The 24,426-nt window shown below is 40.0% G+C and overlaps 1 protein-coding gene across 2 annotated transcripts in view; it reads left to right on the top strand.

Moving 5' to 3' along the window:
- LOC133130617 (NT-3 growth factor receptor-like) overlaps window positions 1–24,426 on the top strand; it is a 156,631-nt gene that overhangs the window by 98,333 nt on the left and 33,872 nt on the right. For both annotated transcript variants that reach the window (XM_061245313.1, XM_061245311.1), the window contains exon 11: window positions 23,410–23,598. In XM_061245313.1, coding sequence (XP_061101297.1) covers window positions 23,410–23,598 — 189 coding nt within the window. The remainder of the gene's footprint in view (window positions 1–23,409; window positions 23,599–24,426) is intronic.

Below are 24,426 nucleotides of genomic sequence, written 5' to 3'. Positions count from 1 at the left end.
TACGCTGCTGCAGGTGAAGACTGCTGTCATGGAGGCAGAAGGCTAATGTGTTGGCCTGGGGTCCGGCCAATTTATGTGTGAGACATACTGCACTTCACTCCTCCACTGATGAGCAATTAGCTTCAGCGGAAAGCTTTTCCAGAAATATGACCCTGGAAAATGGACCGTGTCGAGCAGCTGCATCTACTTTGTGGTTTGTCAATATGATTGGCAATATTATTGTTGTTGATCAGGCAGGATCAGTTGTAAATTCACTGATCCAATTGAATAGTGTTCCAATTTGAACTTGTGGCTTGGTCAATACATTTACCTTTTTTTCCCTGTCCATCAATATTATCTGTGGTGATGTAGCTCAAAGTAGAGTGCAGTTGTTGTTTTTTTGTGCCACAGAATGCAGCCACTTATCAGATTTTCCAAGGCGAGACACACCAATTTAGTTTGACAGGTACAAACAGCAAATGACAGCATCAGAGAAGAACAAAATAAATGAGAATATTGTGTTTAAATTGGACTGAACTGAGGGTCACTGATCCTAGTTAATGATGACTGGCGTTCTTGTTTAATTTTGTCCAGAAGGCTTGACCTTCTCAAGCAGAATACAGGAAAAAGCAAACAAAATAACTTGCGATAGTTCAGGTAATAAGATGTTTATGTTGTGGCTTGTGAACCTGTTACTGTGTTGTAGTGAAATGAATCCCAGACAAGAGAGTTCAGTGAACCTCTTTCCCAAAGCACTCACTTACCGAGGGAATAATTATTATCTAATTTCCTGATTCATTCCAGAGATGGAAAACAGAACAGTGACACCAGTCAACCAGACAATTGTATGCTATAAATAAATGCACAGCAATTAGCAATGCCTGACTAAAAACATCCACCCTTCCAAGGGAACTGCCTAATTGTGGACCTTATTTTCCTTAACAGTGGAAATGTTTTGGGGAATTGTGTGTGAGTGTGTATTATTATTATTATTATTATTATTATTATTATTATTATTACTGGAACTTAATGGGGTCCAAGCAGTATCAAACTGCACAGTCTTCTGTATCATTTTTCAGGATATAATAAATGACACAATATACTGCAGTCTTGGAATCTGATTAGAAGGTTTATGAATGTAAGCCAAATAGCTGAAGAGTTTGAGGCAAAAATATGAAAAATACATTCTATACCTGAAGGTGATCTATATCAGATTTTTACTCAATATGCTTTGTGGACAGGGGCATAATTTCAGTTTCAACTGAACCCATATTTGCCACAAAATTTTGAAAGTGCACTGTGGCCGACCACTACATTTATTAGTGTTAGAATTAGAAGTTACAATTATTTTGTAACTTCTCATACTGTAAAGGGTCAGAATCCTTTGTTTTGCTAACACTGGCCCTCGAGTCACCAGAGGAGTTCACTTTGGAAATGGAATGCAATGTTTTAAATGATGGAAAACAAAATACAGCAGAAATGAAACAACTCATGCAGTCCTCTTCACTGAATGTACTGTATAGACGCCAATGTTTAAATCTGGGCCAAAGAATGACAAAAATACACAAAACATGCCTTACGTGCCCCTATAGAGCATAAAATATGTAGCCATGAGAATAATGCATACATATGTGACATTTTGGTCCTATTCGCATGCAGTGTTCAATAAATAACCACAAAAAGGATGCAAAAACATTGAGCCCTTCACATGGCTTTTTTTTTCATTAGCCAAATTGTGAATTTGTACAGCACATGTAAATATGCCACTGTGTACATTTTTATGCTTAGTTGGCATGTTAATAGTAAGTGGGCATGGGGAAAGTAAGTTTGTTTTTTTTCTTCAATGTGCAGGAAAACACGTGATTGTATAATCAGAGCTGCCATATTCTATTCCCCTCAGTCACCTCTTTTGTGACCTAATCTTCCTGTCTGTGTTATTCTTCTGCTCCACTGGGAACAAATCGTGCCAATTTCAGTCGTTGAGCTTGATAATTAGTGACAATTGTACAAGTCATTTACAAACTCAAGGATCCTCATTGAGCAAATGGCGCCAATTAGCTTCAGATGCAAATGTGCTCACAAAAGTGGAAAAATACATCCGGCAGCCATTACTGCGGAGAAGGCCAGGGCAACCTGCCCTCCCACCCCAATCCGCATCTCCCTTGTCAATCAAGTGACGTACAGTGAGGGTGGAAGGGTGGGAGATGTGTTTATTGATGAGGAGACACTTATTTCGGAACGCGAATGACATGCGTAGCTGAGTGACGTCCACAGTGCTGTAATGAGTCATTGCTTGAAAGCCACCATACGCCACTGTTAACATAATTTATTTTGGATTGCAACGCACAGCACACGTAATTATCAGTCATGATTTTTTCTGGCCAAAGAGTAGTCATACCAGGAATCAATCACTTTCTAAGATGAAGTGCTGTACGACAGGGCATTTGTTCATTAGGAAGGCTCAGTGAGGTAGCTGCAGTGGTTCTTAAATAAACGCACACTGAGAGGTGGCCAGACAGTGGTACTGGAGCTGTGGAGGGAACAGGCAGGGGTTGGGATGTGCGGTTCGTGCCGAGGCAGGGCTGCCGGGAGTGACACCAGGTCTCGGTGCGCCCCTCCTCCTCCCGCTCCGCTCAGCAGCCCCTGACAGGCGGACCCGCCTGCTGCAGCGGCAGGTGAGGTGCAGCCTGGGTAATGAAGCACAAACAGGACCTCCGAGCTACACACCACAGCACAGCCTTTCATTAAAACAAAGAAAAGGCGAAAGGACATCAGAGAATACCCACAAGCATTTCAACGGCACCGGGAAAACATGTTGATGAATGGCCCCAGTGTTTGATTTTCTGATTGGCTGGCTGGCAATGCCTTGTTGCATTATTTCACAATATTCCCTGACCCCTTGACAACCTTATATAAATTAAGTATTTCAAGTCAGCAACAGAACTGCATTTTACCTTAGGCCCACTTAAAAGATCCACACAAACCCACACATACACACAAACACATGCTTGAGCACACAAAGACACACAATACACACACACAACACATGCACACAGCGAACAGTTACATTTTCTGTATCTTCAGTAATTTCGGCAGTCTTGTTAGCTATTGTGTCATTTGCAACCTCTTGTGGTGATTTGGCCATGCCAGCTGTTGATTAGTTGATTTGGAGTTGTTTTTACTGAAAGGTTTCATGAGACATTTTGGTTGGATATATTTGTGGCTCTTATTCGCTTAGATTTGTGTTGAAAGCACACAAAGTGAATAAAATTCATACGTTTACAAGCAAGACTACTGTATGCGTGTCTGTGAGTGTGTGTGTGTGTGTGTTTGTGCCTCTGTGTGTACATGTGAGTGAGTGTGTGCGTGTGTGCATGTGCGTGTGTGAGTCTGTGTGTATGGATGTGTTTGTGTGGATGTGTGCGTGTGTGCATGTGCGTGTGTGATTTTGTGTGTGAGAGTGTGTGTGTGTGTGTTTGTGTGTGCCTGTGTGCGTTTGTGCGTGTGGATGTGTTTGTTTGTTTTACCGTGACTTGAGTCTGAAAGACCCAGCTGTTGTTTGAGCGAAACACACTATGCTGGGTCATTACAATTTGTGCCCAAAGTCATGTATTGGCTAATTGAGCAGGAAGAGGGTTTTCTGTCAGGCTGTTTGTAGCTTTGCTGTGATGGATATTGCCATTTGCTGTGACTGGAAAGGATTTTTTATTTCTTGTTTTAAATATCAACATCCAAAAAAGCAGGAATAGTACTTTCAGGTACAATAAACACATGTAATTACTGTTATGCCCTGTACAGAAAAATGCCAAATATTGCTCCAGGGGTGGTCTTTCGGGCCTTGAGAGGAAAATAAAAAGCTTTATATGACTTTTGATGATTGGCTTATGGGAATGAGATTGCATTCATGGAAAATCTCCAAATTCGGCTTACAATAAAAAGAGCAGATTTTTTTTCTTTCTGGTCCCACTCTGAGCATCACTGTTGCAGACGGGGGAGTGCTCTGGTAATGGAAATATACTGTATGCCTTCAGCATGAGCACAGCTCTGCCAGAAATAGTGCTTAATCTTGGTAATCCTTGATGTAGGAGGATATCTCTTTTTAATGATAGTCTGCCCTAAAAACATGGGGAATCACTAAACATATGGAAAATCAAGTGTACAGAACGAAACAAATGTACAGATTCTGCCAATCTCCAAGTCTGTGGCTCTAAATCCGCTGTGATATCAGTGTGAGCAGAGGGGGGTATTTCTGCATCAAGCACTTTTCATGCCTAAAAGCCTCTGTTTGATTTTCCTTTGATCCAGGGTTTTGAATATTAATTTTTATCACTTACGGTACAAAATGCCAAACACCAGTGCCAACAGCTTAGTACAATGAGTATGAATAAAACAATGTGTTTACCCACAACGGTTTCGACAGTTATTTAGACATGAACAGATTCATGTGTGTTTCACCAGGTACAGTAACAACAGTAATTGTCATCTATTTCATGTCATAACTTTAGGTCATATATGAATCCACTGATTGCCATGTTTGTTCTTCTCAAAAAGCTGGGAATGGGTAAGAGTACCCCTATACCGTATGCAATGGGAGGGCAAGTAAAACCATCTGGGGCCAATTTTGGTGGAAATGTACCAAATTTATGTCACACCTTCTCTGCCACAGCTGTAAATGTATCCAGTACAGTATGCACACATACTGTCTATGTGTTATGCTGGTTTGTAAACCTTCTTTAAATCACCAGGCTCAACAGATAGAGCAATTGTTATGTTTTATTGAGTCTTCAATTGTAAATAACTACTTTTGACAATAAGAATAAGTCTTGAATAATACATACAAAACACAGAGATACTCATCTGACTGGTGTATTAGGGTGAAAAAGTACATTCATCCAAATATTTCCTGGATTATTGAAATTGGGGTGAACCACCCCAGACCACCGCATCTCTGCACAATTACAGCACGTTTTTTAGAGCCCCTATTTCCTCACTATTTCCCCAAAACAATTAAATTACTCTTAACTTTACTTACAGAAACTATACAGACAACAGTCTTATGAATCACAACTGGAATAAAACCTGACAGGTCACAATACTAAACAATATCAGAAAACATTTCTAGCAGTATTTTGGACTGCAATTTCAATGTTTTATCACTAGCTGTGTGACGCTTAGCTATGACTCTCTCAAAAATGATAATGCACCGGAAATGAAACAGCCAGGCACATAGATGTGGTAGATTCGGTGTGTACCATAACTGCACTATGGCTTTCTTTGCTGCAGTATGTGAACTGTCTGTAATCTGGGAGAGGTGAATGCAAATGCAAATGTCATTCAGCAAAAAAACAATTACATGACTGTGTGAAGGCCACCTTTGCTATGTCTTTCCAAAAACAGAAGATGACTTGGCACTCCCAAAGCAGATGCAAAGTAGTACTTTCTCCCTGATTACAAATCATGTTGGCATTTACTTGTTTGGTCATATTCTTTAGCTTTAAGGCAGTTCTGCAGGGTCAGTGTCTGCTGCTGTTAGGGTGTTCTCATCACCAGTGGTTTCAGTCATTGATTGGCTAAAGAATCCACCAACCTTCTTCTCAGGGTCTTTATTGGCATCTGATTGAAAGGAAACCACCAAAGCCCTCAGACACTGTGGCCCACTGGGACTTTAGCTTGAAACACCTGCACATACAGTTTGAGTATAGAGTTGAATAACCCAAAGTAATACATAGGGAATGAACAACAGAAAGGCTGTTCCAGAGAGTAATTTGGCTGTGCTCTGTAGATCTCTGTAGATTTGTATTTTGATAATGCCGTTTAGCATTATTTACCATTTGTTCTTGAAATGCATTGCACACACAATTCAAGTTCCGTAAATATGAACCATGGTATCAGTTGTGCAACGTGAGCTAATTTATCTTCTCAAATATGATAAAAATGCAAATCCACTACATGATGGAAAATAAATATAGAAATACCCTGCCAACAATAGTTTGCCTCTGATGAATGTATGCATTGCCCTGCTATTTCAATATGCAGCTTTCATAATGTCTTCAGATGGTGACTTAATAAAGTATAGTTTTGAATATAAATGATGGGAATAGACTGAAATAAAATGAAAAGGGAGAGTCTGGCAGTTCTAATGTGATATGTGCGATACTGGGACAAGAGGGATCACAGAAAAGAATCTCATTAAGCAATATTTTTGCACAATCTTGTTGCTTTGAATAATTGCAGATGCATACAGATTTTATGTGTTTGGTCCCCACTGAAGCTGTATTATCTTCCAATTCCCTGGAATAACATATCCGACATCTATGATTCATACTATGATTCATACTGTTTGAATACAACCCTTAGAAGCCAGTCCCTGCAATGGGCTTAAGGGGGTAATGCTGTTTCTCTGGCCTCTTCAACTACACATTAAAATTACAATTTAGCCATTTGGAAGATGCTTTTAGCCAAAGTGGCTTAAAAAGTGTCACTGCCAGGATGTCATTTCTCAAGACCCCTAACATAAAGCAAGGGAGGAAGGGGTCAATTCATTTTCTGTTCATTTTGAAGAACCATTGAACTGCAGTCCAAGAAGGAGTGTTTTTATTTGTGAATGAGCCTGCCTGATTGATCGGGGTTGGTTGTTCTGTCATCGCAGGATCACAGTGGGTGGCGAGGAGCACAGGGAGGTGGGAGAGGATGTGGAATAGAGAGGTCTGCTTGGATTGTGTGGTCTAATCATGATATGAAGATAGAAGGAGCCAGTATTATTCACAGCTTGGTATGCCAGGGTGTGAAATTGAATTGAATCCAGGCCACCACCGGAAGCTAGTGAAGGGTGTGCAAATATGGCATGGCATGTGTGAATTTAGGCAGGCTGAAGCCCCGGCAGGCAGTAGCATTGTCACCCACCCACAATGCATCACTCACCAAAGTACAGTATGCATACTGTATGTATTAACGCACTCTAGTTCTCAGAGGAAAACATTTTAGAAAAGGCTGATTAGTAATGTGTAATGTTTAGCCACTCCTGTGCACATATTTATTGCAGTCAAATGCCTGGATGCCTCCATGTCCAGTAGCTTGCCCTTCCTATCGCGGTCCGCTGTGCAGAAAGGGGGGTTAATGAAAGCAGGGTGAGGTTCAACGAATGCACAGGCCACGTTCGTGTTTGGCTACAGGGACCTGCTCTTCAGGAGGTGTAGATTAATTACACTTTATGCTGTGAACCCTGCCCGCTCTCACTACCCTCGTCTCCATTGCAACACCTCGGCAGCAGAGTGTAGGCAGGCAGTAAAACACGCTCACACCTCTGCCTACAGAGGAAACTAGGGATGTAACCTATTTTGATGAGATATCGATTATTTTCTTTACTTGCCAGAAGGTCTCTCTTATGTCACGTCTCAGGTGTGGAAGACGTCAGTAGCAAGGTTTGGTTTGAATCGCTGGCTTTCTTTAGTTTGCTTTCACGTAATCATACAATTTTAGTTGATAGCAATCATAATGTGGGTTGTAACCTTTTGGTAACTGTCTTCATGGAAATGAAGTAAATGCATTAAACACTGATGTGTTTTAGCAAAAAATAATAATAAATAGAAGCACAAAAAACTATGTAAGATCTCCACATACAATGGCAGAATTAGGCAAACTCAGGGATATACAGAGTACATCTTTAGGAAGGGTTGTCACTTCAGGTTCAATAATAATGGATCAAAGTTACTTTTCTGTGCAGTATATTGAAAGTACTTCTAAGAACTTTATTAACTTTGGTGGGGGGGAGGGGGGCGGAGAGGTGAACTCAGCAAGACTTATGAAACTAAAACTGGATCTATAGCTCCACATTCCACATCTCCAAGTTCCATCCAGCCCTTGTGCCAGATGCTGTCATGTGATTGGTTGCCCGGGGTGCTCTGTAACGTTGAAATGTCACATTAAAATGTGTGATGGATGGAGAGTGTTCACTGAAAAGTCAGAGTAGAGGAAAAAGTCTTTCTTTCAATCTCTAAAAAGCAGATAAGCCTCTGGCAGAGTTCGGCAGATTCCATTTCTCCTCCCATGGTTTGTGGAGTGTATGTTTTTTAGAGCATCTTAGATGTGGATTGAATCATGCCTGCTCTGCAGGAAATGCTGCAGAGCCAGACTGGGATGGAAGGAAGCAGCCAGGGAAGTGGAAGGAATTTAGAGTGGGAGAGGTTTTAGATGTGGAATAAAGCATTTGGATGCATGGGATGTGTGACCCAAGCTTTTGAAATGCTACACAAGAGCACTTCAGAGCTTCCACAAAAGTAAGTGAAGTTGGAAAAAGTTTTTGATATATTTCCCAAAAACAGATAGCCTGTAGACTGACATTTCAACCTGGGTACAGAAAAGCAAATTGAATGTGAAACCAGTGCATGGTTTTAAGCGAATGATTCTTTGCATCGATAACAGCTGTGGACGTTTATGTCAAGATAAGAATGAAAGAACTCTCTTTGAAACAAAGACAAGTATGCCCAAAAACAGTAGTTCTTGTATGCAGCCATAAATGACATGCGATTAACATGAACATTAGCCACAAGTTCTGAAAGTCTGAAACTTAAATTTATAGAAAACCACAAAGAATATTCTAATGTATTCACATTTCTCGTGTAATGACAGAAACAAAAAATTGTGTGGAGCATTTTACTGGGAAGGGGATCCTCAAAGTGGCAGTTCTTCCAGTGGTTGGCTACCACTTTATCATCAGATGCTTACTCTGTAAGTATATCTCAGCAATCTTTTTTAGTGACCTCACTACTGTTCATGAGGCAGATTGAGTAGCTCCCAGGATATGTCAACAATTATGATCTACTTTTGTTTCGCTCCATGTCAGCCATGAATGTTTTCATGGTAAATATACATTTATATTCATGCATTCAGTGAACATGACTCACAACATGCTATTCATGCATTTGAAAAGTTAATAGTGTTTTATATTTTTCCATTCAAAGAGTATAATGCCATATGCAATATACAGTAAGCTTTAGAGAAATACGATATGCTATGAAAATCAGCCAGCTGGCTCAGGAATTCAGCTGGGTGCTTCAGCATCTTGTATTCCATCTACTGCTGCATTAACACTGAAATTATTTATTTAGAGGAATTTAAACACTGTGCTTGCCAAGATGCAGGTACAGTGCTGTTGTAGTCAATTTATCTCTCTGCATCTCATAACTCAGTTTATAGTGTGCTTTCAGGTATGATTCAATAGTTTAGTGGTGTTTCGAAGTGCATTTACTGCTGGCAGCTGTGAAATAAAGGACTTTCCAGTTTTATTTAATTTTTTTGGGGGGAGGGGAGTAATTGTATAGATGGTATTGGTGATAATTCATGACAATTCTTAAATGTTTGTTTTTTCAGACAATATCATATATTTATTAATTATGTTTATGACAGTATGTCTAGTTTCTTTGTAATATTCAGACAGTGTGATTTTTCAGGAGGTCACAGTCATACACACATCAGGTTTAGTCAGATGCTGGGCTGAAAAGCTCCACTGGTATGGAAATGTTGTCTGTACTATAGGAGCACATCGGTGTGTGGGCTTCCTGCTTTTCATGTAGTGTGATACGCAGCCTTGAATTGACCAAGAGTAAATAAAAGTGAAATATTTATTTTGTATTCTGTACGCTTTTTCAATGATAAACTGGAATAGAAGCTCTCAACAACCTGTAGAAGATAATGCTGGAAGGTACAATACGTGGTTAAATCCATATAAATCTTTACATGTTATTTTTAGAAAAGCAGTATCTGTGAACCAGTCCAGGGGGCTGTACTACCGCTCTGCTGCGATAATAAAAACCTGGCAGACCGTACAGACCGTACAGGGCATCAGCACTGCCCATGATTACTCTGCCATCTTTTATACCATTCTGAGGATGATGAGGACATGCATCACAATTTAGACGCATGTAAGTTGATTGGTTCTCGTGTGCTTTTGTTGTTTACCTTATTCCTGGTGCTGTGTTTCTCCTAAATGCATTCCCTCACTTCGAAACAATGAGTTACGGCAAAAAGACGCCGGAGCTGTTGCCTGTAGGTGTGATTGGTTGAAAATTCCAGGCACAGGTTTTTGTAGCCAGAGTATGCCGAGGCTATCCATCAGGACTGTTTCAGCGCTATGTGTCATCTGCCAGGTCCGGGAATTAAATCCGCATCACCTTCAGGGATGAGGGCCATGTGTTAATATCTCCTCAGCAGGAAAAAAAAAATCAAGCTACAGAAAAATCTGTTCTTGTGTGCACTGTGGATGTGTGTGTGTCACTTGCTTCCTGACACAGGTGTGAAGAAAGATGATACAATCTGTTCTATCATTTCTGCAGTGTTCCTACTGTCTTAGCACATTAAGGATTATCACACAACGCTTCACACATATTCACAGGACAGAGGGCATGATGACACCATTTTGTGCTGAACATCAATAATTCTGGGGTTTTGCTTGCATCATATGTTGCTTCCATTGCTATACATACATACGTACATATAGACATACATACTGTGTGTTCATTCATGTCCTGTGTGCTCTCCATGGCTGTAGGGCTGAAGCAGTTGGTGCGGGTAGCTGCGCTCTTTTTCTTCAGCGTTTTGGCTCAGGTTATTTTCTTTCGTGCTCCTGGCTAATTCTGTGGTTTCTGGTGCCCTGCCAATTGGCCACACTGGAGCCGGGCGCTGATGTACGCCACAGAGTTGCATGGAGCTGGGCCTTGGCAGCCGCGTGGTTTGGGATATCTCTGACTACCGGATGCAATATGCTCATGGCAGCAGGCTTCGGGAGGGGGTGGCTGACTTAATTGGCTGCATTTCTTGTTGTGACCCTGTCCTCTCTGCATGCCCTGTAGCCACCAGTGACCAGACCAGGAACCAGCATTGTGAGCCTTCTTTTAAATTTTCACTCTGCGACAGATCTTACCCATGCCTCGCCAAAAAAACAAAAACAAGGTGTGCTGGCAGTGAGCTCAAGACCCACCTAAAGTTACGTTTTGTGGCACATTCAGTCCTCTCTTGTCTCTGGAGAGCAGTCAAGTGTTTTTTGAGAATTGTAAAGATATCCCCCCCAACCCCTCTGTCCCGTTTTGTACATCACTGATGATGGAAGTTGCTTAATTCCTCCACCTATGTGCTAATATACCGCACAGGGCTAATTGGTGAAGAGCTGTCAGAAAGACCACATATGCTGTGTCAGATGGGCGAGTTCAAGGTGTAGAGAGGTACCAAGGTACAAGTCAAGGTGCATTGATGTTCTCTACTACACTGAACCTCAAGCATGCTCCTTTCTGGTCATCACAGAAATGTCTCAAAATCACCTTGCTCCCATGGAAAATCTAGGTTTGGGACAGCGGGCTGTATTTGGAGAATAATTGCAGGGAGCAGCTTGTGGAACAATGGGAAAGTAAAGGTAATGCCACTGTAATGTGTTGACTGATTTAAAAGAAAACCTTGAAAACCACCTGAAGAGTTTAGATTCTGTGGTTTTTGTTGTGACAGTTCAGTGGATATTTACACAATATAATGTGATGTCAAATTGCATGCTACATGATAGGACATCATCTAATGACACATTTGGAAATCTGCAGCTACTTTCTTTGAGAAAGATTTGGCAATACCAACTTCAGTGCTCTAATTGCACAATATTTCCACTGCAGGGGAGATTTTTTGCAAAGCTCCCTGCTGAGAAAGTGGGCAATATCCTTCTACTAAAAAAGTACTTCGAGTTTAATTGAAGCATATCAACAAATATATGTTTAGTAACTGAACACACCAGCACAAGCATTCATTTCCTGTCTGCTCTTTTTTTAAATTACCGTACATTTCATACATAAGTGAAGCAGTATTCATTTTGATTGAGGTCAGTACATGTTCTTTACATTCCAAATTATACTGTGATTGATTTACAACACATTAGTAAAGAAGAAAATACTGATATCTATTTTTTTTTTTTTATCTCAAAAATCAAGGTTTGAATTGAACCATAGTGCCAATCTTGAAGGCATAAGTTCTAGCCTAGAGAACCTTTTTTTTTTTTTTTGGAATTGCTGCTCTCCTGTAGCTATATAATAAATAATATGTATTTATGTTAAATTCATTGTTACTATATTGTAGTTGTATGGGCAGTTTAGAGCTCCATCCAGTGGCCTGATGCTGGTGTGTGTTCATCTGTATATATTAAACCCTTTTCATGTGCAGTGAGCTGATATGAAAGCCATATAGAAAGGCATACAGTGCAGATATATGCTCGTGACCAATAAGGCAGAATGAAGGTGGACTTGTGTTGGTTCTCTGACAGCATGGTACCTAATTAGCTGTGCTCTGGGCAGCCAGCCCTCCTGACACTGAGACAAGCAGAGAATCTGTATTCATTTGGCATGTGGGTGCTGCAGGAAGGGGGTGAGTATGAGAGGTGATTCACTGGAATGAATGAAAAGGGCACCTGGAGAGAAGGATTGGGGAAGCAAGAGGAAAAAAGGAGGAGAAAAACAGTAAAGCAATGGTAGAGGAGAAGTGTGTGTGAGTGTGTGTTTGCATGTGTGTCAGTGTTTTGTGGGGGCCTAGGTGGGTGAGTAGCATCCCATGGACATCTGATTGAGTGTGGCTGTGTGTGTGTGTTTGTGTGTGTGTGTGTGTTTGTGTGTGTCTGTGGCCATGTATCTGTTTTGTGCTGCCTGGTTTGTTGTGTAGCGTCCCATAGACACCTGATTGAGTGTTGTTCCTTTTTCCTCTCTCTCCCCCGCTCTCGTGTGACTAATAAAGGTAAATGTTTAATGGCCTGCGTTCAATACCAGCGTTCGGCCAGCCGCCCGGGATGATGCAACATTATCAATTTTTATCTCCCCTGGTTTCCCTCTGAACAAAAAGGATGGGGCTGGTGTCTTCCTCCGCCTGGTCCTAATGGCTCCCCCACTGGAGCGCCCTGCCTGTCCCCATGCAGGAGAATCAAACCCCAGCAGTGAGGAACAGCGGTGGCAGCTTGTGCCACCCGGGCCATGTATTCCTCCTGAAAAATAATGTGGAAGTCACTCCTCTTTTTGATTTGCGCTCCGGTTTTCACTCTTATTTCGGGGAATATTACGTGCTCAGACATGAGATATTGCCATGAGCAGGTGGGTGGGTGGGGGTGGCAGCTCAGAAGAGACCATGTTCCTGTAGTCATGTGATTTAGGATGCCAGATATCAACCCTCTGTGCCGGAACTGGCCCTGGCTTGCAATTTTGGTTGTGAGGTCTCTAGGATAACAATGTTAAGCTACAGTATGTTAAGGCATTGCAAATAAAGCATTTATTCATTTTAAACCACATCATTGTGAGCTAGATAGAGTATGCAGTATGTCCAGGTATTGATCACAGATATTTTAAAAGATCTAGGACAAATTGAAGAAACATCTTTTCAGATGTCAAACATAGTGCTTATTTCATTCATATGCATGGAGCAAATCCTATACTTGATATTCGTTGAATACAATGTAATAGGCCATTAATTTACTTAAATAAAAAATGATAACTACATTAAGGACACTGAGAAAAAGACTAGCCCATATTTTCATGGAAATTAAGGTGGATGCAGATGAGGGAATTCATTCTGAATTTATAGTGCAGTTACAACAGAATATTCCAACTAATATAGACAAATGAGGTCCTTTGCTTAGTTGTGTTGAAACCAAGGTTTAGTTTAAAATGGCAATGAGAAATAAACCCTGGCAGCCTCTTAGTTGCTGCAGTAACGGATATGGCCTCCTGGTATATCATGTGTACATGTCTTAATTTTTGGGTCACTAAGGAATGTTTATTTTGAATTCTGACATGATTACCTCAAGCTTGTCTCAACATGCCAAACTTGATGTTGCAGATATTGTAAAGTGGATTTACAATACACGTATACAATGTGAGCTTCATAAATCAAAAACAATAGGAAAAAACCCAGCTTTGGCAACCAGCAAACCCACAGTTACTTTGTAATCTAGTCACACCAGTGCTTCCTGCAATGTATTAAAAGTCAATGCACTTCTTCAACTGTACAAGACACTGTTGCAGTTCCTTTGAGAGAGCACAGTATATAATGCAGGAGTCTTCCTGTTGTGTGTGTTTATGTGTGCTTGTGCATGTATATACACTCTATGAGCAATTTATTAGGTCTTTATTAGACTTTTTTGTATTTATTATTTTTGGTCTTCTGCTGCTGTAGCCTGTCCACTGAGAGGTTTGACATGTTCTGATGCTCTTCTGCATACCAGTGTTGTAACACGTGGTTATTTGCCTTACTGTCACCTTTCTGTCAGCCTGTCTGGCCCATCTCCTCTGACCTCTCTCATTAACAATGCAATGCACCCAGAGGTGCTGGCTCCCATGTCAAGGTTAGCACTATTTTACTTCTGGGTACATGTGCCCCATGGGTCGCTGGTCCTGGTCTAGGCCTGCTAGCCCACTGGCAATCAGGCCCCTAGTTCAGCACAGTTGACCTTCGCATGACATGGTCTGCTTACTGTATGAAATGCAGATTTTTAAATTCTTTTTATATGGTAGTTGGCCCCTGTTCTGGTAACATGAACCCCTTGGGAATTTATTTGAAAAACAATCACCATTTCAGTCTATGGTTATCAGTCAATCAATATTTTAAGAAGCTTGAAATAGTTTTTTAAGTCCCATAGAAAATTTGTAGTATAATAGAAAAGTATAAAGTGAAGTAGGAGATGATAAATATATTATATGGTATATGAGGAATGTGCAGAAATTCACTTGAATGAATGTAATGTGGTGAATAATGATGCTGCTAACATTTAAGCACCTGACAATCCAGCATACATAGTGTGATATAGTCTGTGCCTTCTGGACTGGAAGTGGATACGGCACATACCACATTTGTATTGTTTTCAAAATGATGATTGATGTGATTGACATATGGACCACAAGTGTTTTATGCTCTATTTCTAGTTTTCTTAAGAAAATGGAATGGAAAATGGAATACAAATTTTGCTCCGGTAATTTCTTGCACATTTACACATGAGAGGTTGCTGAAAAATAAACCCAGACTACAGTGATTTTCCAACAATGCTTTGCAAAGAAAGCCAAGTCTAATTTAGAGCCATCTTGTGCACCCGTTATGAAGAATCGCCCCTCAAGTAAGTATGCTTGTTGCCTCTTTCATCAATCTTACTTTATTTTGTGTAAGGGAAGATGTAGTGCAAGCTTAAATTCATTAATCAAAGGAAGAATTGGCATCTTGGTTTGACTGACTGCCCCATATGTTCTAATCACAACGGAGAACGGCTTTTCTGTCCTTTAGGATTAACCCCATAGCTACTTCACTCCTTCACACAACTGCTGTTATAGTAGGTTATAGTAGCTTTTTTTTTATAATAGGATACCAGCTAAAGTAACATGTTGGTTGAATTAGTACATTAAAATCTTGCCTTTGAAGTGCAGATTGTAGTTAAACTTATACAAATCCAGTGTCAAGAAGTCTACGGAATGCGTACAGGAATCTGGGTACAGGTATTGCAACAGAATGCAAAGAAAGCTAAATTGGTATAATTCTGTTAAAAAAGGTTAGTGAGACACATTTTAATTATTATTAATTATATAATTAATTGTTTAATCAATCAATGTTGAAAATCATGCCACCAAAACATCCAAAATGTCCAATTATGAATGTCTTCTTCATGCTCCTGCATATAGCTGGATTTCTGGCCACTCATACGCTGTGCAAGCTGCCATTTCAGGTCAGAGCACTAAATCACTGATAATAACAGATTTGTGATGATGCAGGATATCACAGGCCATGACACACCCCTGAGAGGACAGATGAGCTGGACGCAGGGAGATATGGAAAGTCCGGATTGCACTGGCAATCTTTAACAGGAGCTTGGAGGAGAGAGAAAATAAAACCAAAAGTCGTTGCCTGCCACCCTCACTGGTTTGTGTGCCTACTTAACCAGTAGGCATGGTCCTCGGATTGCCCTGCTTCCTTCCCGTAAACCTTGCCACACCATTTGGTTGATTTCGCTGAATGCTTTGGGTTTAATTTCAAAGTTTGTATATTATATATTACATATTTTATATGTAATGTTCTTCTTCAGAAATGTATTTTATTTGTCTTAAGACGGCTGCTCCCACACAGGATGCATGTTTTTATGCTCTCTTTTATGATGAAGGGGTTTGCCATTTTAGGATATGTTTTCAGTCTGGACTGTTATTTTTTTGTGTGTGCACACAATTTATTTTGAGCCCTAATTAACTTCAGTGGGAAATGAAATTGCCTGTGAAAGGAATTCAACAGGCCAGTTAACATGGTGTGCTATTATGGATGCAGTCAAGCTTCTCGGCACTTCTCCTTGATCAGCGGGGTAAATATAGTGCAATGCTGCAGCTTTATTGAGGATCATCACCCATGATTCCATTCACTGACATCATCCTAATAAGTGAGGATATGTTTATGCCAAATGGAAATGGTTACACAATATCAAGTGTAATGAGGTATTTTAAGAGAAAAGGAAACATACAACTAAGTAGTATGTTTTTTTTGTTTTTCTTCTTGTTTTTCTGGGAATAGTTTTCTGTGGTGGTGCCATGTCTCTGTTACAGCATTGCTGCAGATGTTTGTTCAGGGCCTGCAGGGAACCATTGCAAAGATTGTTCTCTCAGCAGTCCATCTCTCTCTCACACACACACACACACACACACACATGCATGCACGCACACACAAACAGCACTGCACAAAATCTAAAAGAACACCCTTTCATTTATGCATTTCCCAGTGAAATCATTCAGTACGAATAATGCAGGAAATCCACTGTATAGTATATCAGTATTTGTCTATTTATCTTTTGCTCACATCACATTACATTATTGGCATTTGGCAGACGCTCTTATCCAGAGCGACGTACAACAAAGCTCACCCTAGTACATTAAGGGCTGGTTTAATGTACACAGATTCAGCTTAGTCCTGGATTAAATTGAGTTTTGTATGGAGAATATCCATTCAAAATATAATTTAGTCCAGGACTAGGTTTAGTCTAGGTCAGTTTAACTGGCCATTCTGTTCTTCTAATCAAAAAGCACTTTAGAGTTATGTCCTCCCAACAAAGGTCATTAGCAGAAGTGTCAGTGACATTATGTTACAACCCTCTGCCTTTGAACAAACAACTAGCTGAATACACCTTAGCTGCCTTACAGTTTTTTTTGTCATGTGCATCTAAAATGGCTAAATTTGATATTTCTGATGAGAGATAGATATAAGATAATCGTACTACATCAGCAAGGAGGAAGTCAAAGGAAAATAAGTGAAAAAACAGGAGTTTCCAAAACTCGAGTTCAAAAGATTATTGCAAGATATAGATAAAATTGGACTCCTAACAACCGTGCAAGAACTGGTAGACCACTGACACTATCAGCATCATCATAAAGACAGATTTTTATCTTTGGGAGATAGGAAATAGCTCCGCTCTTGCTTCAGATCCTGATTAATCCACCGATGTTTCTCCTCTGAGAACTCAATGATATGGGTCTGAAAAGATGTGTAGCTGTCAAATAATAATAATAATAATAATAATAATAATGATAATGATAATAATAATAATAATAATAATTATAATTATTATCATTATTATTATTATTATTATTATTATTATTATTATTATCATTATTATTATTATTATTATTATTATTATTATTATCATTATTATTATTATTATTATTACATTGATTTTACATTAATATACCCTGGCTGGTCAAAGATGTGTTATACTGTGTCATAAGGTTATACTCTGCATATTTAATTATTTAAAAATGTCTACACATAATAGCTGTTAGAGTAATTTGAATAATTGGAACTTCACTTCTTGTACATACATAGTAAGCGTAGCCATATATTAAACTTTCATTTTATAAAGTAAAGAACCGGGGCTGACCCTCAGATAAATATTTAAAATGATCAAATTTAAATTTGAATATTTGAAAATACATTTTTAAACTATTTCAAAATAGATTTTCTGGATATTTCATCATTATTTTACCAAGACATAGTACTGCTTGTTTTTAATTCACTATGACTATGTCTTTAGGGTTTTATATATATATATAATAAAATATAACAATGTTTTCCTATTTTATACACTTAGATTCATACTCATCAACATGCATAGTTCAGTGCTACTTTAATCCTTCATCACTCACAATGAACACAGCCATGTTGATTTATTATCAGCAGCAATGGTGATCTGAGTGGTTTTGTATTGTAGGGATTTTTTTTCCCCTTTCTGGTTAAGTACAGTAATTGCCTGAAGGAGACTGCCCACAAATTTATTTTCCTAGTTTTTCTTTATATCATAGCATTCACCATGTGCTATGCATTGTTTATCCTGCATTTCCATACATTTAAAATAAAACCACACATTTATAGCTAACAATTGTCTATGGCAATGTTGACATAACCTTAAAGGTTCAAGAGGTAATTTCAGACTTCTAATGGTCAAGAGAGGAATAGCAGCAACAAACACCTTCAAACCACAACACTGTTTATCCCTGAACGGGGAGGCCCTTCTCTGTAAATGTGCTGACGTTGAAACGCAATTGGCTGTGGCAATTAAAACCAATTTTCAACCAATGAGCTTGAATTATTGTACAGTTATACAATGTTTTGGTACAGAGTGTCGGGCCGTCAACTGTATATTTTGAAACCCAAATTTAAGGACTATAAACACAGGCAGAGGGTAAGTCAACATATCAGTGAGCCTTTTTCAATGATAGGAAGGGATTTACAGTGGTCTTGTAACAATGTTTAAACACAAAAATCTTACCTATTGTACATTTAAATAAGAGAGTTTTTGATAATGAACAGTATAGAACTTTGTATAGATTTGAAGCAGTCTCATCTGGATATATGAGTCTGACTCTCATCAAATATATTATACTCAGGTGGAGGGCATGTCATAGATACTGAATAGGAAATCCATAAAATCCATAAAATGAGGAGCAGAGATATTTTTGAAGGCCTACTGCATGTGGGGGACTTCATACTGAACCAATCTCTTTACCTGGGACATTCTGGTTTTGTGATTGGTCAAAGACTAGCCAAAATAATTGATCATGCAGCACTTCACAATTTTAGCCAGTAAATCCAGAACCATTTGAGAGACATTTATATTTCTCTTTTGTATGTGTCGTGCAGATAGTTTTGTAGGAGCCCTGTCTGCTTTAATAGTACTGCAAGTTTGCTGCCTGGGACTATTCTTATAAATCAATCAGCAAATAAATCTGCATTGCCACTCTGTAATTCTTTTACTGAAAATGTAAGCAAGCTTAGCATCCTCTGACTGGTATTCTCGAGTTGGCCTTGACAGTGAGATAGTAGGAGCACAGAGGGCAGTGGCACTGAAATGGCGTCCCTGCAGTGTCCCACTTCTGTTCCATTGCAGTGGCCTCTCTCTGCATCAGAGAGCACTAACCCCCCTCCCCACTCAGAGCATCGCACATTCATCAGGCAGCCTCTGCTTCTTTATACACCAGTGGCTGCTGCCTGCACTCTTTATATGTGTGTTCTGAGTCCTGCACTCTTTATATGTGTGTTCTCATTCCTGCACTCTTTATATGTCTGTTCTCAGTCCTGCACTCTTTATATGTGTGTTCTGAGTCCTGCACTCTTTATGTGTGTTCTGAGTCCTGCACTCTTTATATGTGTGTTCTGAGTCCTGCACTCTTTATATGTGTGTTCTCAGTCCTGCACTCTTTATATGTGTGTTCTGAGTCCTGCACTCTTTATATGTGTGTTCTCATTCCTGCACTCTTTATATGTCTGTTCTCAGTCCTGCACTCTTTATATGTGTGTTCTGAGTCCTGCACTCTTTATGTGTGTTCTGAGTCCTGCACTCTTTATATGTGTGTTCTGAGTCCTGCACTCTTTATATGTGTGTTCTCAGTCCTGCACTCTTTATATGTGTGTTCTGAGTCCTGCACTCTTTATATGTGTGTTCTCAGTCCTGCACTCTTTATATGTGTGTTCTGAGTCCTGCACTCTTTATATGTGTGTTCTCAGTCCTGCACTTTTTATATGTGTGTTCTCAGTCCTGCACTCTTTATATGTGTGTTCTCAGCTCTAAATCTCATAGAAACTGCATGACAGCGAGCCTCTAAACTAAGGGTGGCAGGAAAAGTGCAGGCAACTTTGGTTATAAGTAGCATATTCAATTTTTGCTATCAGTATATTTTTATTTGTGTTTTTGATTTGCCCATCGCATGAGAATGACTTAGTTGTGGATGGGAGGAGAGGAGGAGTGTGCTAAATTTGGATTATTTTATTCTCTTTGCTCCCACTACTGTGGAATGAGTATTTATCTGCTTGACGGAACTGCGTATTGAGATAAAACACCCAGCAAAGGACTTTCAGTCTTAAAACCCATTCACAGCCTGTGATTCATAGGGGAAAAAACACTCAGTATGTGCTTTTTTTGTCACAGGTGAAATAAATATAAATTCTGCATCCAGACCCCTCCCCATGTTTCACAGGAGGCCTGGAATTCACCAAGATTGCCCCAGTATTAGTCTTTCATTATGGATCAGAAGCATTTCATGTATGTGAGGTGCAGGAGGTGCAGGAACAGGGTGAGAAAGGTTGCTTAGTCATTTCAATGAAGCCACATGTTGGTCTTACTCACTGACATGTACATACAGGCTTGATGCAGTTATTACAGGCAAGGGATACGCTACCAAATATTAAGTGTTGTTTACTTTCATTGACTTAAATACTTTCTGTATATACTTAAATACAGTACTTTTGCTGACCTAAAAATGGGATGGTCTGATACCAAAGGTGATATGGTTCTAAGTAGTCTCGGTGTAAATACCAGGAAATAAAATCTGAAATTCTGAACTATTGTCTCATATTCATCTTTTTATCTCAACCACAAATGTATTCAGTGTATTGAAAAAACAAAGGAATTGGCCTTGCTGTTGGAGGGGACTGTAGCTGCTGAAATAGACAACTTTTGTGGCACTTGAAGGAACATAAATTCAACAAATAACTAGTAAAATATGAATAAGTAAATAAATAATTGAAATAAAAAATATTTATAAAGCCGTGTGCAGCTGGTCCAAAAATGGTTTAACGAGTAAATGAAATGAAGTCTTGATTTAATAACAGACTTTCTTTTGCCTCAATTACTTCAATAAACTTGTGTGGTTTTATGACTCGGGGTCTTCAATCTGAGAAGAAGCACAGCACATCTGCACATTTGAAATGACCAATTTGCCGAGGTGGAAATTTGTTTGCTGTGCGAGGGCTCATCTTCTTCTGGAAATGTGCTTGTTTATTGAAATGAAATGCACACCCTAATACTGCTCTGCGTTACCTACGGTAAAAGGACTGGGGTACCCTCTCTCGCTCAGTCAGTCCATCTCTCATTAGGCTCTCCTGCCTCTGGGAGACTTCATTATGGTCTAGTTTCACCCGTCTGTCTGCCTCTTCGATACCTCATTGATTCTGCATGCTTTATTTTTTGTTTCTTTTGATAGGTGAGCCTTGCCTGAGAGTGCTGTGGTGGCTCGTGAAGCTAATGAGTCACTCTGGGTTGCTGTCATGTGGCTGTTATGTGGTGACTGGGTGATACGCCAGTGGGCGTGTCGGCAATTGTGATTGACAGACGACTGAAAAAGGCCAGGTACTATTGGAGACCAGAAAATATCAGCCTTGTAGCGTATGTGTTGTGTTGTTTTTGTTCTCGCTGGTTTTCAGATAACAAAAGAAGCTGCAAATGCGTGTGCCTTCATGCTTTGACTATGGGCTGAGCCCCGGTGCTGTTGTTTGAAAGCAGATGGGATGGTAAATTAATCTTCTTTTGGGGTGTGAATGAATAGTTCTGTATCTGTGAGAATTGAGAGGTTCTCATGGCTAACGCCAGCTTGACGGTAGTATTACAGGCACCATGGGAGCTTTACATAGTAATTGGGATTGTTTGAACAACATAGTGTTTTGCCTCAGCAGACAGCTTGAAGAAAGATACTCCTCTCTTTGCTTTTGTGAGGAATGTTGTAAAAACCATACACATCATGTCAGCTAAATTAAATCAGGATTAGTGACAGTGGTAGTGGTCATAGTGGTAGCCGTTATTGCTATGGTTGTATCCGTAGAAGCAGCAGTGGAAGTTCGCATCACAATTTGAATGTAAAGCGAATTTTAATTATACTGTCTCTACCGAAAGACACGCTTTTCAGGTGTAGTCCTGCCGTTGCCCTTGACCAAGGAACTGGCCTCAGAACTGGAAAGTCAGTGCACAGGCACTATACTGTGGCTGCCACTCCTCTGAAGTAACGAGGATGGGATAAGTGCAGAGGAGAAATTACCCCATAGAGTCCAATGAAGTATATCTAAAATCTATGCTACATGGCAAGTCTTTCAGTGTGATGATTATGCATTTCCAGTGTTGTGTGGTCTGTCATTGCTGCTTCCTGGTTTTGTGTTGTCAGGCTATGACCATGGCTCAATCACTACACAAGGCTATATACACAGATGTATACAGTATATTAATTATATACATGAGAATGGGAGCAGTGAATGGAATGGTAATTGATGTCCTTCTGAATGCAGTGCACAGTATACCTGTGAAAAGCCACCACCACTTCCAACAGTTCATTTCTGCTATATAATTTCACAGGATTGGTTTTGCCTGGATTAAAAAAATGAAAGTGTGTTCACTTATCACTATGAAAAAAGTCAATGAAATTAAACATATCATATTTCATTCCTCTATATTTAAAAAAAAAAAAAAGATTAAAATCTTTTTTCCTTTTACAATGTTTTATTTCACTTCATTTCCGTGGGCCTTGAGCTTTTCACATTAATTCTTGAAGTGTCGAAGGACAAATTCAAATCAACTCCTTGCTTTTCTCATCTGTACATACTTTCCGACCGCATTATCTCCACAATGGCTCCTCACCCTGTCATAACAGTGATCACTGGGAGAGCAGATTACTCACCTTTTCCCCCTGCTACACATTCAGTATGACTGCACTTAAACACTCATTTCATGTGATGTTTTATGCACTGCAGACTGAGGGCAATGCCTTCAAAGTATAGCTGTCCCCAAGTCCGGCAACTGTGACTGCTGATGATGTTAATCGAGTACAGTAGGAGTAGAGGGTAGAAAGTATTAATGTAGGAGTGGGTCAGTGCTACATACAGTATAACATTGAATTACATCTTGATCTCTCACAGTACAGGGTTCTGTGCTGCAGGACTGGTGCACTCGGCCACCATTTTGTAAGCTGCCAAATGAGCCTACCTGCAGGAGAGGCATGGTATTGGTTTTAGATGCATTGCAAATGCATTATGAATGTTCTCATCTATTGAGCCAGAGTTCTATTTTCATTTGGAGCTGTGCCGTTGAGGTGATGTCACGGCGCGGTTTGGTGTTATCCTGTACCATCTCTCTCACTCTCTCAGGACCTGTAGCAGTGATAAGCGGGGAGGAGGACTCAGCAAGTCCCCTGCACCATGTGAATCACGGGATCATCACCCCTTGCACCCTGGACGCCGGCCCCGATGCCGTGGTCATCGGAATGACCCGCATCCCCGTCATCGAGAACCCCCAGTACTTCAGGCATGGACACAACTGCAACAAGCCCGCCACCTGTGAGTACTGCCAGCCTCTTTCAATCTGAACCTAGTCTACAGGTAACAGGCAGCCCTGGACCCAAGTCATGTTGCTGTGAAAAAAACTATTTTACTGCAATTGCACCTTCTCTCCACTCACTTCCATTTCTACTCTGGCTTCCTTACATTACTGGATGTTTTACGTATATTCAGTTGTCATTACTTGTATGTATTCATGACAGTCCTAATAAGCTGAAAGCTAGATTGCTCTTGCATAGCTATGCTAATTTTGCTGTAGTGCTAGGGGCTGCCCTAGCGTGAACTTTGTGGCCGGCCGGAACTGTAATCCCATTGTGCCCAATGTCACTCTGTTTGAATTATCTTGCCAGGCAGGGGATCATTTCAAAGTCTTATGAATTCAGTGTCTTACACAAAACTGGTGGCACTAAAAGCAATGCCCTTGATCATAATGTTAGGATACACTTGTCAGTGGTGCATAGATCTGTTTATCTTCCCTTTTATGTAACCTTGAGCAATTGTTTACAGTGGATAGTTGTCATCTTGTATCCAAAAATGGCAAATTATTTTCTTTGACCTCATGTACTGTATCTGTGCCACACAAGGTGATTTGATGCAATTTAATCAGTCAGTATCTTGAGGAATTTAAGTTCATGTAGCATTTGGTTAGGCATTCTCTCACTGCCCCCTATCAACAGCTCCATGTGTACGGTTTATTTACTGTAGGAATACTGATCGAAGGAAGCAGAATTATATTATGCTAATTTATTTGATTCAAATGATGATTTGTGATGAGTAATCCTACTTGTGTATTTTCAAAACCCTTGCTCTTACTGTGGATTTTGCTGG

This window comes from Conger conger, chromosome 6 (genome assembly GCF_963514075.1).
Source record: "Conger conger chromosome 6, fConCon1.1, whole genome shotgun sequence".
NCBI classification, from domain to species: domain Eukaryota; kingdom Metazoa; phylum Chordata; class Actinopteri; order Anguilliformes; family Congridae; genus Conger; species Conger conger.
This window is presented reverse-complemented; position numbering and strand designations above follow the sequence as displayed.